The following is a 15,447-nucleotide window of genomic DNA, read 5'->3' as shown; positions in this document are numbered from 1 at the left end:
GCCGAAAACTGAAACATATCACACACACACAGCTTAGCAACCTAGGAGATATCGTTTTGACAGTAGATTTTGTACAATGCCCTGATGTCACAATGCTACGACATAGCTAGACACTTGGGTGAGATTCTCTTTGTAATTTTGACTAAAGTATTTAACTGAACCCATGCAGCATTCACCACACTTCCTTGACATCACTCACCTTGGAAGTGTTGAAGACCCCCGATGTCACTGACCAGAGAGCAATACAGACAAGTCCGATAGACAGCAGCTCCCTCTGGAAGAAGCCTTGGACCTGTCCAATGGAATGGAGACTAGAACACTGAGACAACTTGTATTCCTGAGGGTGTCATTGCACATGTATTTCTCAGTCATAAAAAGTTGCTGATACAATATACAAATCATACAACTCATAGGTGATACAACATTACCTTTTGACAATCTCCATGCATCGTATGACATGACACCCGGTAACATTTACACAATATATTCTTCACCACTATTTCTCTAACACTACACAATATATTCCTCACCACTATCTCTGTAACACCACACAATGTATTCCTCACCACTATCTCTGTAATACTACACAATGTATTCCTCACCACTATCTCTGTAACACTACACAATATATTCCTCACCACTATCTGTGCAAAACTACACAATGTATTCCTCACCACTATCTCTGTAAAACTACACAATGTATTCCTCACCACTATCTGTGCAAAACTACACAATGTATTCCTCACCACTATCTCTGTAAAACTACACAATGTATTCCTCACCACTATCTCTGTAAAACTACACAATGTATTCCTCACCACTATCTCTGTAACACTACACAATGTATTCCTCAGCACTATCTGTGCAAAACTACACAATGTATTCCTCACCACTATCTCTGTAAAACTACACAATGTATTCCTCACCACTATCTCTGTAACACTACACAATGTATTCCTCACCACTATCTCTGTAAAACTACACAATGTATTCCTCACCACTATCTGTGCAAAACTACACAATGTATTCCTCACCACTATCTCTGTAACACTACACAATGTATTCCTCACCACTATCTGTGCAAAACTACACAATGTATTCCTCACCACTATCTCTGTAAAACTACACAATGTATTCCTCACCACTATCTCTGTAAAACTACACAATGTATTCCTCACCACTATCTCTGTAACACTACACAATGTATTCCTCACCACTATCTGTGCAAAACTACACAATGTATTCCTCACCACTATCTCTGTAACACTACACAATGTATTCCTCACCACTATCTCTGTAACACTACACAATGTATTCCTCACCACTATCTCTGTAAAACTACACAATGTATTCCTCACCACTATCTGTGCAAAACTACACAATGTATTCCTCACCACTATCTCTGTAAAACTACACAATGTATTCCTCACCACTATCTCTGTAACACCCCACAATGTATTCCTCACCACTATCTCTGTAACACTACACAATGTATTCCTCACCACTATCTGTGCAAAACTACACAATGTATTCCTCACCACTATCTCTGTAACACTACACAATGTATTCCTCACCACTATCTGTGCAAAACTACACAATGTATTCCTCACCACTATCTCTGTAAAACTACACAATGTATTCCTCACCACTATCTCTGTAACACTACACAATGTATTCCTCACCACTATCTCTGTAACACCCCACAATGTATTCCTCACCACTATCTGTGCAAAACTACACAATGTATTCCTCACCACTATCTCTGTAAAACTACACAATGTATTCCTCACCACTATCTCTGTAACACCCCACAATGTATTCCTCACCACTATCTCTGTAACACCCCACAATGTATTCCTCACCACTATCTCTGTAACACTACACAATGTATTCCTCACCACTATCTCTGTAAAACTACACAATGTATTCCTCACCACTATCTCTGTAAAACTACACAATGTATTCCTCACCACTATCTCTGTAACACCCCCCAAATGTATTCCTCACCACTATCTCTGTAAAACTACACAATGTATTCCTCACCACTATCTCTGTAACACTACACAATGTATTCCTCACCACTATCTGTGCAAAACTACACAATGTATTCCTCACCACTATCTCTGTAACACTACACAATGTATTCCTCACCACTATCTCTGTAACACTCCTCACACAATGTATTCCTCACCACTATCTCTGTAACACTACACAATGTATTCCTCACCACTATCTGTAAAACTACACAATGTATTCCTCACCACTATCTCTGTAACACTACACAATGTATTCCTCACCACTATCTCTGTAACACTACACAATGTATTCCTCACCACTATCTCTGTAAAACTACACAATGTATTCCTCACCACTATCTCTGTAACACTACACAATGTATTCCTCACCACTATCTGTGCAAAACTACACAATGTATTCCTCACCACTATCTCTGTAACACTACACAATGTATTCCTCACCACTATCTGTGTAAAACTACACAATGTATTCCTCACCACTATCTCTGTAAAACTACACAATGTATTCCTCACCACTATCTCTGTAACACTACACAATGTATTCCTCACCACTATCTGTGCAAAACTACACAATGTATTCCTCACCACTATCTCTGTAAAACTACACAATGTATTCATCACCACTATCTCTGTAACACCCCACAATGTATTCCTCACCACTATCTCTGTAACACCCCACAATGTATTCCTCACCACTATCTCTGTAACACTACACAATGTATTCCTCACCACTATCTGTGCAAAACTACACAATGTATTCCTCACCACTATCTCTGTAAAACTACACAATGTATTCCTCACCACTATCTCTGTAACACTACACAATGTATTCCTCACCACTATCTCTGTAACACTACACAATGTATTCCTCACCACTATCTCTGTAACACCACACAATGTATTCCTCACCACTATCTCTGTAACACTACACAATGTATTCCTCACCACTATCTCTGTAACACCACACAATGTATTCCTCACCACTATCTGTGCAAAACTACACAATGTATTCCTCACCACTATCTCTGTAATACCACACAATGTATTCCTCACCACTATCTCTGTAACACCACACAATGTATTCCTCACCACTATCTCTGTAACACCACACAATGTATTCCTCACCACTATCTCTGTAACACCACACAATGTATTCCTCACCACTATCTCTGTAACACCACACAATATATTCCTCACCACTATCTCTGTAACACCACACAATATATTCCTCACCACTATCTCTGTAACACCCCACAATGTATTCCTCACCACTATCTCTGTAACACTACACAATGTATTCCTCACCACTATCTCTGTAACACCACACAATATATTCCCCACCACTATCTCTGTAACACTACACAGTGTATTCCTCACCACTATCTCTGTAACACTACACAATGTATTCCTCACCACTATCTCTGTAACACCACACAATATATTCCACACCACTATCTCTGTAACACTACACAATGTATTCCTCACCACTATCTCCAGTCCCAGCATGCTGCAGGCAACAGAGGCTGTGACAGTGAGGACATGCTTGTTATTGTAACACACAGACACTGCTCGTTTCAGGACCTGCAATCTGTAAAACATTCCTCCATTATTATTTTATGAAATGAAATCACTTGCTGCTGTGCATCAATTAGTCCTCAGATAACACCCAACATGCAACTAGCCCTGAAAAAGTCCAGGACACAACAACATGTTCGGTCATACTAGTCTGCTCACCAGGGTGGGGAAAAGCTGAAACATTTACCTGACTTCAGCTTCTACAACTTTGGCCCACAAGGGTACAGGGAGCAAGCAGTACAGGTAGTAGGTGACGGGGGATGACTGGACTGAAACAACATCATCTCAAGTTCTTAACATCATCATCATCATCATCATCATCATCATCATCATCATCATCATCATCTCTGTGGTCATATAACAAAGCCGTTGTCTCCATTCAAACATACACTTCAATCAGGTAGTAATACACATTTACAGCCAAGCCATCATGCTTGCTGACATCATATCCCATAATTTTTTAAAGGGGCATAACTCTGGAAGGAAACTAATGATACAACATTTATAATAACAGTAAATGCCACAATCACAAATGCTTTAACAATAAATAAAACAACAACAGAATTCCACTTACTGAACAAGAGTAAGCTGACAATGGAGGCCAGGGCAGCTGCTGCCATGTTGATGTAGCGAAGAGGGGAGGTAACTCTGTTTGACCTGCCGGCACAGAACCCGGTGTGGTTGTGGAGCACCTGCTGCAGGATGTACACCATCCACCCCAGGAAGCTGAGCACTATACTGATCCTGATGTGGTAGACAGAGAGTGGTGAAACACATGCAGTTCCTCGGTGAGTAGTGAGGCCAAGACATTGGAACTAACACTCCTGAGTGCATTACAAAACAATTGTTTGACACTAATATGGCAATGTTCCCCCGCCACTAAAGAAGAATGAAATATTTATAACATATTTACTCATTTTTATTTTTTGGTCACATACAAGATGCCTGAAATGACTGGTGTCTGCATAATCACTCAATGAAGGCTGTCGACATACTTGAAGACATTAGGTGCAATGTTTTATGAGACATCACGTTTACATAAGTTTGAAAAGTATCGTGGTGACGTTAAAAATAAGGTCAAAGTCACCCAAATCGACTGGTGTCTGCGTAAATCCCCATGAAGGCTGTGACCAAATTTGAAGACATTGGGTACAACTGTTCATGAGATATCGCGTTAACAAGAATTGGGATGCTGCTGAATACATAGCTCCCCCGTTCCATGTTGCGGCGGGGAACAAAAACAAAAACAAATCTCACCCCAGGAACAGTCTGTCATACTTCTGGTAATAGTTCAGTCCTTTCAGAGCCACATTCATCAACTCCCCGACTTTCAGATATCTACAACATGCAAATACAATAAACATGTCATCAAACCAAGACTCAGATGTTCTGTGTGTGGTACTTTGAACCACACTCTACAGGGATCGATCCAAGTCAATGACACGCAATTGACCAGTTCACTTAGTCTGACCACCCTTAATATCAAGTCACCTCTTACAATAAGCCAGGGTTTCCGAGGACCTCTTTATTGCAGCCCAGAATAACTGTGTCTGTAGATATTCCCAGTTTATGACATCTAGTTTACGTGATGATAATTTTCCAGACACCAAAGAATTTCAAACTTACTGCCTCTGCATAGTTTCCCGACTTGATCAGCTGCCGGGTGTGTCGGATGAAGTCAGCCTGGAAATAAATACAAATATTCATGTTTGGGTCAAAGGAGTGAGTGAGTTTAGTTTTACTCCACTTTTAGCAATAATCCAGCAATATCACGTCGGTGGACACAAGAAATGGGCTTCACGTGCTCCTGTGGGGAATCGAACCCGGGTCTTTGGTGTGACGAATGAACACCTTAACCACTAGGCCACCCCACCAGCTGCAGGATAGATGGATCACATTAATTGATGTACTTCACTAACAACATGTTTTCAATGAAATACACAATGCCATTTTAGAAAGTGGTCAAATGTAACATGTTATATTTGGGATTACACTTCCTTGAATCTCGGATGGGACTCAAACCAAAAAAAGTACTAGAATCTGTACTTTACTGAGAAAGTGTAATCCCAAATATAACATATGTTACATTTGACCACTTTCTAAAATGGCAGTGTGTATTTCATAGCTTTCGGCCATGGGAGCCGTGCCAATTAACACTTATCAGAGGGGTACACAAAGTCCTCAGTCTAGACTAGGTGTGGGTTAGAATCTCGGATGGGACTCAACCCAAGAAAGTACTAGAATCTCTACTTTACTGAGAAAGTGTAATCCCAAATATAACATATGTCACAACATGTTTTCAGCTATATATCTCCACAAATGGAACACTTTGAAGTAAGGGCTTTCAATGACAAGTAACTACTAAGTTAATCATCTGATGGTCATAATGTCTTATGTAAATGTAAAAATTATTATCTATAAAGTAAGATTATATTTAGAAACTGTCGTTCTTTCAGAAGTATCACTGTTGATGTATTGGATCAGGCACATCAGTGGCTAACAGCAAGAGTAAGAATCAACAAATTCCAAACATGTACAAGCTTTCCGCCACCCACAGTTCAATCATAAATATACATGTCACTAATGGAAAACAGTACAGTTCATTTGTTTTGTAAATTAATTACTAGTTTCTGCGATCAATCTAGAAATTTCTTTCTTACCCACTGTTTATGAAACCTTTCCATCTTGGACGGAACTAAGGATCAAATTATATATTTTGAGAATAGTTTGTATTTTTAGCCCATCAAAGATAACGAAATTCAAGCTAATCCATGCTGGACAGAAAGTTTATACAAACTGAAGAGATGAGTGAAGATTCAGCTTGTACCCAGAATGTCCACCAGGAATTGGGACATGATCACACACACATTGGTCCCTAAACTCGACAGAACCAGTCATCATCTACAAGTATGAATTCGAACAAACCTGCAGAGGCTGCTGATTCTTTGATGAGAGTCCTCCTTGGGGTACATATATGCATAACAATGTCCATTTGTAATCCGTACGACAGTTGTAACTATATTTTGAATAAAATATTTACAAAACAAAAACGTTTTTGTCTTGTCGACCACCCCTACAGAACCCAGAATGGACCCGTCCGCCAAGAACAGGTAACTCTAGGCGCTAACCTCGTACCTCACTTTCCATGCTGAAGAAATACAGACAGAATGTGGGGAGGTGGGTGGCCATACCCCAAGGAGGACTCTCCTCAAAGAATCAGCAACCTCTACAGGTTTGTTGGGTTTTTTTCCATGAGAGATCCTCCTTGGGGTACATATAACCATAAGACAGACTCCTAAAGACAAGAGCCCTGGGAGTGGCATTCTGTCTGATAAACTAAGACCCCGACAAGTAGAATTTCCCAACTATAAAAAGAAGAAGGAACAGCTCACTTACCTGGCCACTTGACCTCTTTAGCCAATCAGGCGAGGGCGTGGTCCAGGGTCAGGGGTTATCTATTCTGCTCATATGCAAATGAAGCGGTGAACTACACATGTAGTAAACAATAGTGCCCCATCCCCATCCCCATCCCCATCCCCATCCCCACCCCCAAGTACCTAGGGAGGGAGTGACATAAAATCCCATGAAACCTCAGCCAAGCCTAGGTTTCTAAGGAATAATGTTATATATTGTCATAAGGGGAGAACAAACCATCACCATAAAACCCCAACACCAAGTAAGGGTAAAAGGGGAGGAAAGTTGACTGCAAACCTGCCACCAGTAAAATACAGATACAATCGTAATTCTAATGCCGGATAAACGTACTCGGCTGGCTCCAAATAGCCACGGAGCAGATCTCCTCAATAGACAGAGCCACAGCATAAACCTAAGATGTAGCTATACGAAACGCTGACATAGCAGTTGAGTAACCTCGATCAATTGAGGCGGCTAGCCCTGCTTCCAACCGAGACTGGAGAAACTCAAGCACCATGACTAGATCTGCGGAAAAGGGATTGACAAATCCCCTGCCGACACACCAGCACATATAGCAGGCCCATCTATCCTCATATTGAATGTTTGTCGAATTCCTCCGGGGAAGCCAGAATTGTGTTTGCAACTGATGCAGGATTTCCGCTTGCATGGAGGCGATTCCAGACAGTGGCCATGCAACCCACTGAATCCTGGGATTCGGGTGCGGCGCTCAATTCTGGGATAGGAGGTCCAGTCAAAAAGGTAATAGTACAGGAGGCTGAGCCAGAAACCTGATGATTACCGGAAACCACCTTTGAGCCGACCAATGACGTGCAAGGAGCACTAACAGTCGAGCTGGTTGGTGGCCAACTGCGATAGGACCTTGGATATCAGTGGTATCGGTGAGAACGCCCACAGTACCCTGTCCATCAAATACCCTGTCCGTCAGATCGGTATCCAGGAGCAAAACACTGGTATCTGGTTCGTCGCCCCAGAGGCAAACAGATCCACCTGGAACGACCCGTACCACTGGGAGATAATCCTGAATATCCCCCGGTCTAGCATCTACTCGTGTGGAGCTAGTATACGACGGGTCAGCGCGTCTGCCCAAACATTGTCTATCCCCAAAGATAGACTGGCATCACCCATATGTTGTACTGGTCGCACCATAGCAGAAACTGCCACAACTGCTGTAGCAGGGACACTGATACCGTGCCGCCTTGCTTTAGGATATAGGTCATGGCTGTCTGGTTGTCCACCTCTAGACGAACCACTTGGCCACGAACCTGATCCACAAAGCTCTCGACCACCTGTCATACTGCTCTCAATTCTAGCACATTGATATGCAGACTGATCTCGTGCTCCGCCCAAAGGCCCGAGACTGACCTGTCGCTCAGAACACCCACCAACCTGAGAGGGAGGCGTCTGTCTGAATCGAGAGCATGGGCGTCAGGGACTCAACAGGAACACCCGTGGATAAGTCAATGGCGTCTGTCCACCACCGCAAGTGAGGGTTGACCAATCGGAGCTCACAGGAACTTTCTCGTATGATGTTTTTCAGTGGCTTGAACTTTCTCGTAGCTCTCCAAATGGGACCACAGCTGAGCCAGTGCCTACTGTGTAGGTCTCATCCTCAGACATGCATGCCACACCACATCCACAGTTGCCTAGCAACTGGAGACACGCCCAAGCTGAATCCGTGGGAGTCCCAAGAATCTGTAAAACAGTTCTCTGAACTTTGGCAATACGGACCTCAGCACGGACAATGTCAGCCTTTTCCCGGGAGGTGGGCACAGGAGTGTGCCGCACCCCAGTGAATGGTGGCGGACCTCGCTTCCACTGTGGCATATGGCCATCCCTGAGTGTGGATAGGACCCAGGGATTTGTGGCTTTCAGCCATTCCGGGAGGAAGAGCATAAGCCAGCCGCCTACAGGGACGTGTGGCATGAGGCAGTGCACTCCCACAGTCGGCAAGTCTCCCCTTGCGTGTGTGGGAGGGCGTCCAAGGGAGATCTAACGGGAAGCCGGGTGTGGCTCCCCCTTTCCCCAAAAAGGCTGCTGCGCAAGTAAAGCCTTTCCCTTGCCTCTTGTCCTCCTGCTCTTGTTAACCTGCAGTGGAGCAGTTCACTTTGCAGGCTCCTTTGCGGCGTGGAAGGATACGAAGCAGCAAGAGGCGCAGGCCGCTGGCGAGATGTGAGGGGTTGCTCTAGTAAGGGCTTGGAGTCCTTAAAAGTGCTTACCGCCTTGGCTCCTCGCGAACTACGTTCAGTGCCCCAGGGTAGAGGGTGGAACCCATAGTATAAGGCAGAGAAAGTAGTGCCTGCCGAGTGGCTGGCGAATAGCGCGCAAATGACAGCCACAAACGGTGCAGGCCCATGACAGCGCCCATCATCATGCTAGCACAACAGTGAATACTGTCACGTGCAAGATGTAAATGGATGTCTGTCCACTGCTTCACCAACGAGGGGGATGACGCATGATCCCCACTCACTCCCTGATCTACCAGTTTCCCCTGCAGTGCAGATAGGTATGCTGAGTAGACCACCACCTGCAGCTGCTGTGCCGCCATCCTATATCCTCTTCAAAAGAGCGATAGGCCGACTTCAGAGCTGGAGCATTGGGAGGGAATGGCAGCAGTCGCCGGCCCTGCCTAGCCGAAGCCAGGGAGGAAGAGGAACCACCAAGTGTGATAGATGTAAAGACGCATTCATCCACAACCGGCGGCTCAAACAGTGCCTCCTCTCTCAATGGGTACCACCTGCTAAGCTCTGGTAGGTCAAAACGTGAGTGTGTACCCGGGAGGAGAGGATTAATCACCTCGCCAACCGAACTCTCTGTGGGCAGCGTCGACACAGAACACAAAGGGCTCAAGGGAGAGATCTGAACCAGAGGGTTCGGATCGCCCTGTCCCCGAACCACGGGGCTGAAGCAACAAGGTAGGAACTGCCGAAGCAGGCCGCCCAGTCTGTCCAGCTGAGCCTCTGAGTGCCAAGGGACCTGGTTTCCCCGGTATGCTCAGGCGCCCATCGGTGGCAGACGAATCCTGCACCCTACCGGGTCAGCACTAGGAATAGCAGACAGACCATCCCCGGAGCCGAGACTCGGGGTAGGTTGCCCAGGGATAGGTGCGCTCACCCGGCCAGAGCCCAGGCCGCCACCGTCCCCAGCAGAGACACCTGGACCATGGAGATTTACTCGTTGCGGGCCGAGCTCCTAACGGAGCCCGGACATCGCACTTTCAATCATCGACTTCACATTAGTCATGTGATGCTGCATTTGTTGCTGAAATAAGGAAGCAATTGAATGAATATGTAAGGCAGCAGCAGGGGTACAGGGGGGTTGGAGGTGGAAGGAACAGGTGAAGATGCCTTCGAGACCCTAGCTTTCTTCACCCCTGGTGGCGTGGAGCTAGTGGAAGATTTCTTCTTCTGTGATCTCTTGGAATAGGGGTCCTGACCCCAGGTATCACCCCCGCCCGCATGAGTTTGGAAAAATACATAAAGTGTATGCGTCTCCTGTCCGCCATCTTGACAAGCACATGGCAAACTGAAAGGGACTAAGACGTAAGTTACAACAAATGATGAATGAAAACTTTTAAAAACATTTATCAATTATAGCCCATGGGAATAAGAGACAACCATACATACAGTAGCTGTTTCTGAAGAACACATCTTGAAGTCGTAAGGGAAGAAATTCAACTTGTAACACAGGCAGATGGACACATACGTCGATACTGAAGAACGACAGCATGGAAAGTGAGGTACGAAGTTAGCGTCTAGAATTACCTGTTCTTGGCGAACGGGTCCATTGTGGGTTCCGTAGGGGTGGTCAAACAAGACCAAAAGGTTGTTTTTGTTTTGTAAATATTTTATTCAAAATATAGTTACAACTGTCGTAGGGATTAAAAGTAGACATATTAATGCTTATATGTACCCCAAGGAGGATCTCTCATGAAAAAGAATTTGTCTCCCCTTGATGGAAAATATCAGCTTATAGAATCAATACTTACTTGCTTTGAGGGTGAAAGTTCACTGAAAACGAAGCATTTGATACATATTAAACATATGTGACAACATTGTCAAATCATATTTGGAAGACAGTTATGTTATCTTCAAATCGAAACAGATTTATTAACAGGTTTAAAACAGTTTTAAAAAAAAAACAGTCAAGGTTACCCAAAAGGTCGGAAGGCAGCTGAGACAGTCCTCTCTTTCACTTGCATCATCTTTACCTGTCAAATTAATTCATGAGTAGTTGAAACACAGAGAAAACCGTAAAACCGTGGAGACAGTATACTGGATCAACAATAAACACTCAGTGTTAAGGCTTTCATCTAAGGTATTACTATTGGCTGTGCAGAGTAGCGTCCAGGAAATAAAAGATCATGTTTCGAAATCCTGCATTGTCCGGACTGTGTTTCAGTTTTGTCAGCATCATACCAGTGCTTGTCGGGTTTTATTCAAGTGGTAACATCTGTTTTAACTCTGCAACAACTCGAGGGCTGTTCCCTCATCAATACGAAATGCTGTGATGTACCGGACACCCTAACACCCTAGGTCACAAAGGAGGCTGAATGGAAACAAAGGAAGACGGTAACAGCGGAACATCCTGTATCATCATGTGTCAATACGGTGAATTACATCATAACCAATCCTGTTCCCTTACTTGATTCTGTGCAAGTATCAACCAAACATTATTACCCTTAAGATGAATTTGTTGAATTCTGATTGGTCAATAGCAAAAGCATACCAAACCATGTAGGCAGATTTGTCAGGGTGTACGTACCGTACAACCTGTCAAATCTGTCAAGTGACATACTACATGGGTTGTACGAATGACCTTGACCTCAGATGGAATGTGGCTGCCAACCGCTGATCGCCTTGAAATTTTAGGTGAGGTGAGGTGAAATTGGGTTTAATGTCATTCTTGAGAATATTTTGCATGCATGTGTATGTGTATGTGCGGCTGCTTGTACTAGCCCAGACTGAAGCTGGTTTTATAGTGCTAGCCCACTGAGATACAATGCCGCAGTGAAGCATGAATACCCCACTCAGACACATTATACTGACTCCAAGCCGACCAGTCCTTGTTGTACCCATTAATGCCGAGGGCCAAGCAGGGACCAACAAGTACCATATTTTAACGTCTTTTGGTATGACGCGGTTGGGGATCGAACCCGCGACCTTCCACTCTCCAGGCGGACGCTTTAACCACTATACCACGGAGGCGGTCTTTGAAATTTTAGAGTTGTTGGATATAATTATGAGTATAAACAGAGTAATAAAATTGTTGCCATAATTTCTTATTTATTTGTGTCAATAAATATATCCAAAAAATATCATGTTTCTGTATTTCACTTGTCCTTTAAAGAAAACTCAAATTCGATCCCAAGTTATCTCCCTTTATGACCGTTCAGGAAAAATCTTGGCGAAACATTCGGCAGAATGTTATTGTTTAAAGATAAGCTAAATTAAACTATCTTTATGACCGTTCAGGAAAAATCTTGGCGAAACGTTTGGCAGAATGTTGTTGTTTAAAGATAAGCTAAATTAAAAGATCTTACGGGTGATCTTACTGTAAAACCCATGTACATTCCGTATTTCCTTCGGCTGTGCCTCAGGAAATACGGAATTTACAAGGGTCTTACAGTCCTGTACACCCTTTCAAATCACCGTGTAACTAATAGGATTGTTCACCTACCTGATACTGTGCCAGTATCTGCTGTGCATTAGCGTATACCCCCTCTGCTTGTTCCCACAGCGACACACCCAGGTACTCAAGGGGCAAAACTCCCTACAAAGAGTAAAATTTTAATTGCACCAGAATCAACCCTTTACATTACTTAAAGACCCAGGTCAAAAAGTTCCTGCAATAGAGAGGTATGTATCAACGATCTACCATGAATCACCGATGTACCATGTGTCACCTGATGCACATGTATCAACAATCTACCATGTATCACAGATGTACCATGTATGTCATACATCATTATGGAATTACACAAGTTTTCTGAATTGATCATTAAACAAAATTAAAGTCCACTTGCAGATACAAATTGAGTATGCCATAACATGAAGATTCTATGTTTGTTGTGAGACTACCAAATGAAAGCAAACTTTACCACAGAGTTCATGGGAAAGGCAATGCCGATGAGGTACGCCATAAGGGGAGCAACATCAGCCTGAAACAACATCATCAACAGAGGACATCTCCAAGTTGTGTAACTGCTTCTGGTGAATTGAAACATAAGGTTCAGACATCTGAGAGCAGAATCTTAGTTTCTCTATCTAAACGTTATGCGACGTCTGCCAAACTTACTGCTAGACTTCACTGTCCGCTCCTATGACTATTGGTTAGGATTACAGAAGGTCAGGACTATGTCCCTAGGTTTGTCAGACACCTTGCTGTCTGTGGGTGTCAGGCAACCTGCATCAGTCCAGGATGTGATAACACTGACATACTGCTCGAGGTAGATGACTGACCCACTGACTGACCCACTGGCTGACTGGCTGCCTCACTGACTCAGTGACTCCACGATGTAAGAGGACGGACAACACGCAATGTATAGACCAGTATATGTGGTCAGTAAAGGTGTCCCCACTTTCAGGTATCAAGGAAAACAAACAAATCTGGCAGACCAAACCTTCTTTATCGGACTGACTGACTGACTTTGGTTTTACCCGCTTTTTAGCAATATTCCAGCAACATAACGGCGGGGGACACCAGAAATGGGCTTCACACATTGTACCCATATGGGTATTCGAACCCGGGTCTTCGGCGTGACGAGCCAACGCTTTAACCACTAGGCTACCCCACCGCCCCTCTTTGTGAGAGAGCAGTCATCCGTTAAAGAAAGTATTTCCTGTATTCCACATAACATGAGACTGCCATGTTCCCAATGATGTCCACCTACCTGCTGAATATCAAATCTGGTTACAGTGTTCAAGTTCCAGTCTGTAATTAAATATAATTCTTCATTAACCACATGTATATTTTTTAGATGTAATCTACAGGTCTTCATCATAGTCAAGACATAATAATGCTTTATTCTGCTGCTGTATGTAATTTGTACTTTTGCTGATTATAGTGTACAGGACAAAGGAAATCTGAACTATATGAATATTAAATTCATCTGTGAACATACCTGTGCAGAATGTGTCTGGATAGGTTCCACATGTCTCTGCCCTCAGAGGCCTACGTAGCCCAGCCCCCCAAGCCACAATTGGGGTCAGTGTCTCAGAAGGAAGGCCAGCTCCATGAGAACCTGCAATATTTACCAAACTTTCATTTCTGTGTCCACCAAACCTTATTGAATACTTCATTTCTGTTTGGTCTTGACATTAAGGTCAGTAGACATGTTTCCACTTATCCCAGTTTGTCATGACAAGGTCAGTAGACATGTTTCCACCAACCCCAGTCCGTCTTGACAAGGTCAGTAGACATGTTTCAACCTACACCAGTCTGTCATGACAAGGTCAGCAGACATGTTTCCACCTACCCCAGTCCGTCATGACAAGGTCAGTAGACATGTTTCAACCTACCCCAGTCTGTCATGACAAGGTCAGTAGACATGTTTCCACCTAAACCAGTCCATCATGACAAGGTCAGTCGACATGTTTCAACCTACCCCAGTCTGTCATGACAAGATCAGTAGACATGTTTCCACCTACCCCAGTCCGTCATGAGAAAGTCAGTAGACATGTTTCCACCTACCCCAGTCTGTCATGACAAGGTCAGTAGACATGTGTCCACCTACCTCAGTCTGTCATGACAAGGTCAGTAGACATGTTCCAACCTACCCCAGTCTGTCATGACAAGGTCAGTAGACATGTTTCCACCTACACCAGTCTGTCATGACAAGGTCAGTAGACATGTTTCCACCTACCCAGTCCGTCATGACAAGGTCAGTAGACATGTTTCCACCTACTCCCAGTCCGGTCATGACAAGGTCAGTAGACATGTTTCTACTCCTACACCAGTCCGTCATGACAAGGTGGGTAGACATGTTTCAACCTACCCCAGTCCGTCATGACAAGGTCAGTAGACATGTTTTTACGTACCCCAGTCCGTCATGACAAGGTCAGTAGACATATTTCCACCTACCCCAGTCCGTCATGACAAGGTCAGTAGACATGTTTCAACGTATTCCCAGTCCGCCATGACAAGGTCAGTAGACATGTTTCCACCTATTCCAGTCTGTCATGACAAGGTCAGTAGACATGTTTCCACCTACCCCAGTCCGTCATGACAAGGTGGGTAGACATGTTTCCACCTACCCCAGTCCGTCATGACAAGGTCAGTAGACATGTTTCAACCTATTCCAGTCCGTCATGACAAGGTCAGTAGACATGTTTCAACCTACCCCAGTCTGTCATGACAAGGTCAGTAGACATGTTTCCACCTACCCCAGTCCGTCATGACAAGG

At 44.0% G+C, this 15,447-nt stretch overlaps 1 protein-coding gene across 1 annotated transcript in view; it reads right to left on the bottom strand.

Annotated features, from left to right (window-relative positions):
- Positions 1 to 15,447, bottom strand: part of LOC124253822 (GPI ethanolamine phosphate transferase 1-like) — a 43,250-nt gene that overhangs the window by 13,577 nt on the left and 14,226 nt on the right. Inside the window, 12 exon segments of the mRNA XM_046687667.1 lie at positions 200 to 292; positions 3,522 to 3,624; positions 3,799 to 3,880; positions 4,186 to 4,355; positions 4,869 to 4,949; positions 5,197 to 5,294; positions 11,032 to 11,053; positions 11,198 to 11,253; positions 12,723 to 12,815; positions 13,144 to 13,203; positions 13,936 to 13,976; positions 14,167 to 14,286. Coding sequence (XP_046543623.1) covers positions 200 to 292; positions 3,522 to 3,624; positions 3,799 to 3,880; positions 4,186 to 4,355; positions 4,869 to 4,949; positions 5,197 to 5,294; positions 11,032 to 11,053; positions 11,198 to 11,253; positions 12,723 to 12,815; positions 13,144 to 13,203; positions 13,936 to 13,976; positions 14,167 to 14,286 — 1,019 coding nt within the window.

This window comes from Haliotis rubra, unplaced genomic scaffold (assembly GCF_003918875.1).
Source record: "Haliotis rubra isolate DU_JTF1 unplaced genomic scaffold, ASM391887v1 Scf555, whole genome shotgun sequence".
NCBI classification, from domain to species: domain Eukaryota; kingdom Metazoa; phylum Mollusca; class Gastropoda; order Lepetellida; family Haliotidae; genus Haliotis; species Haliotis rubra.
This window is presented reverse-complemented; position numbering and strand designations above follow the sequence as displayed.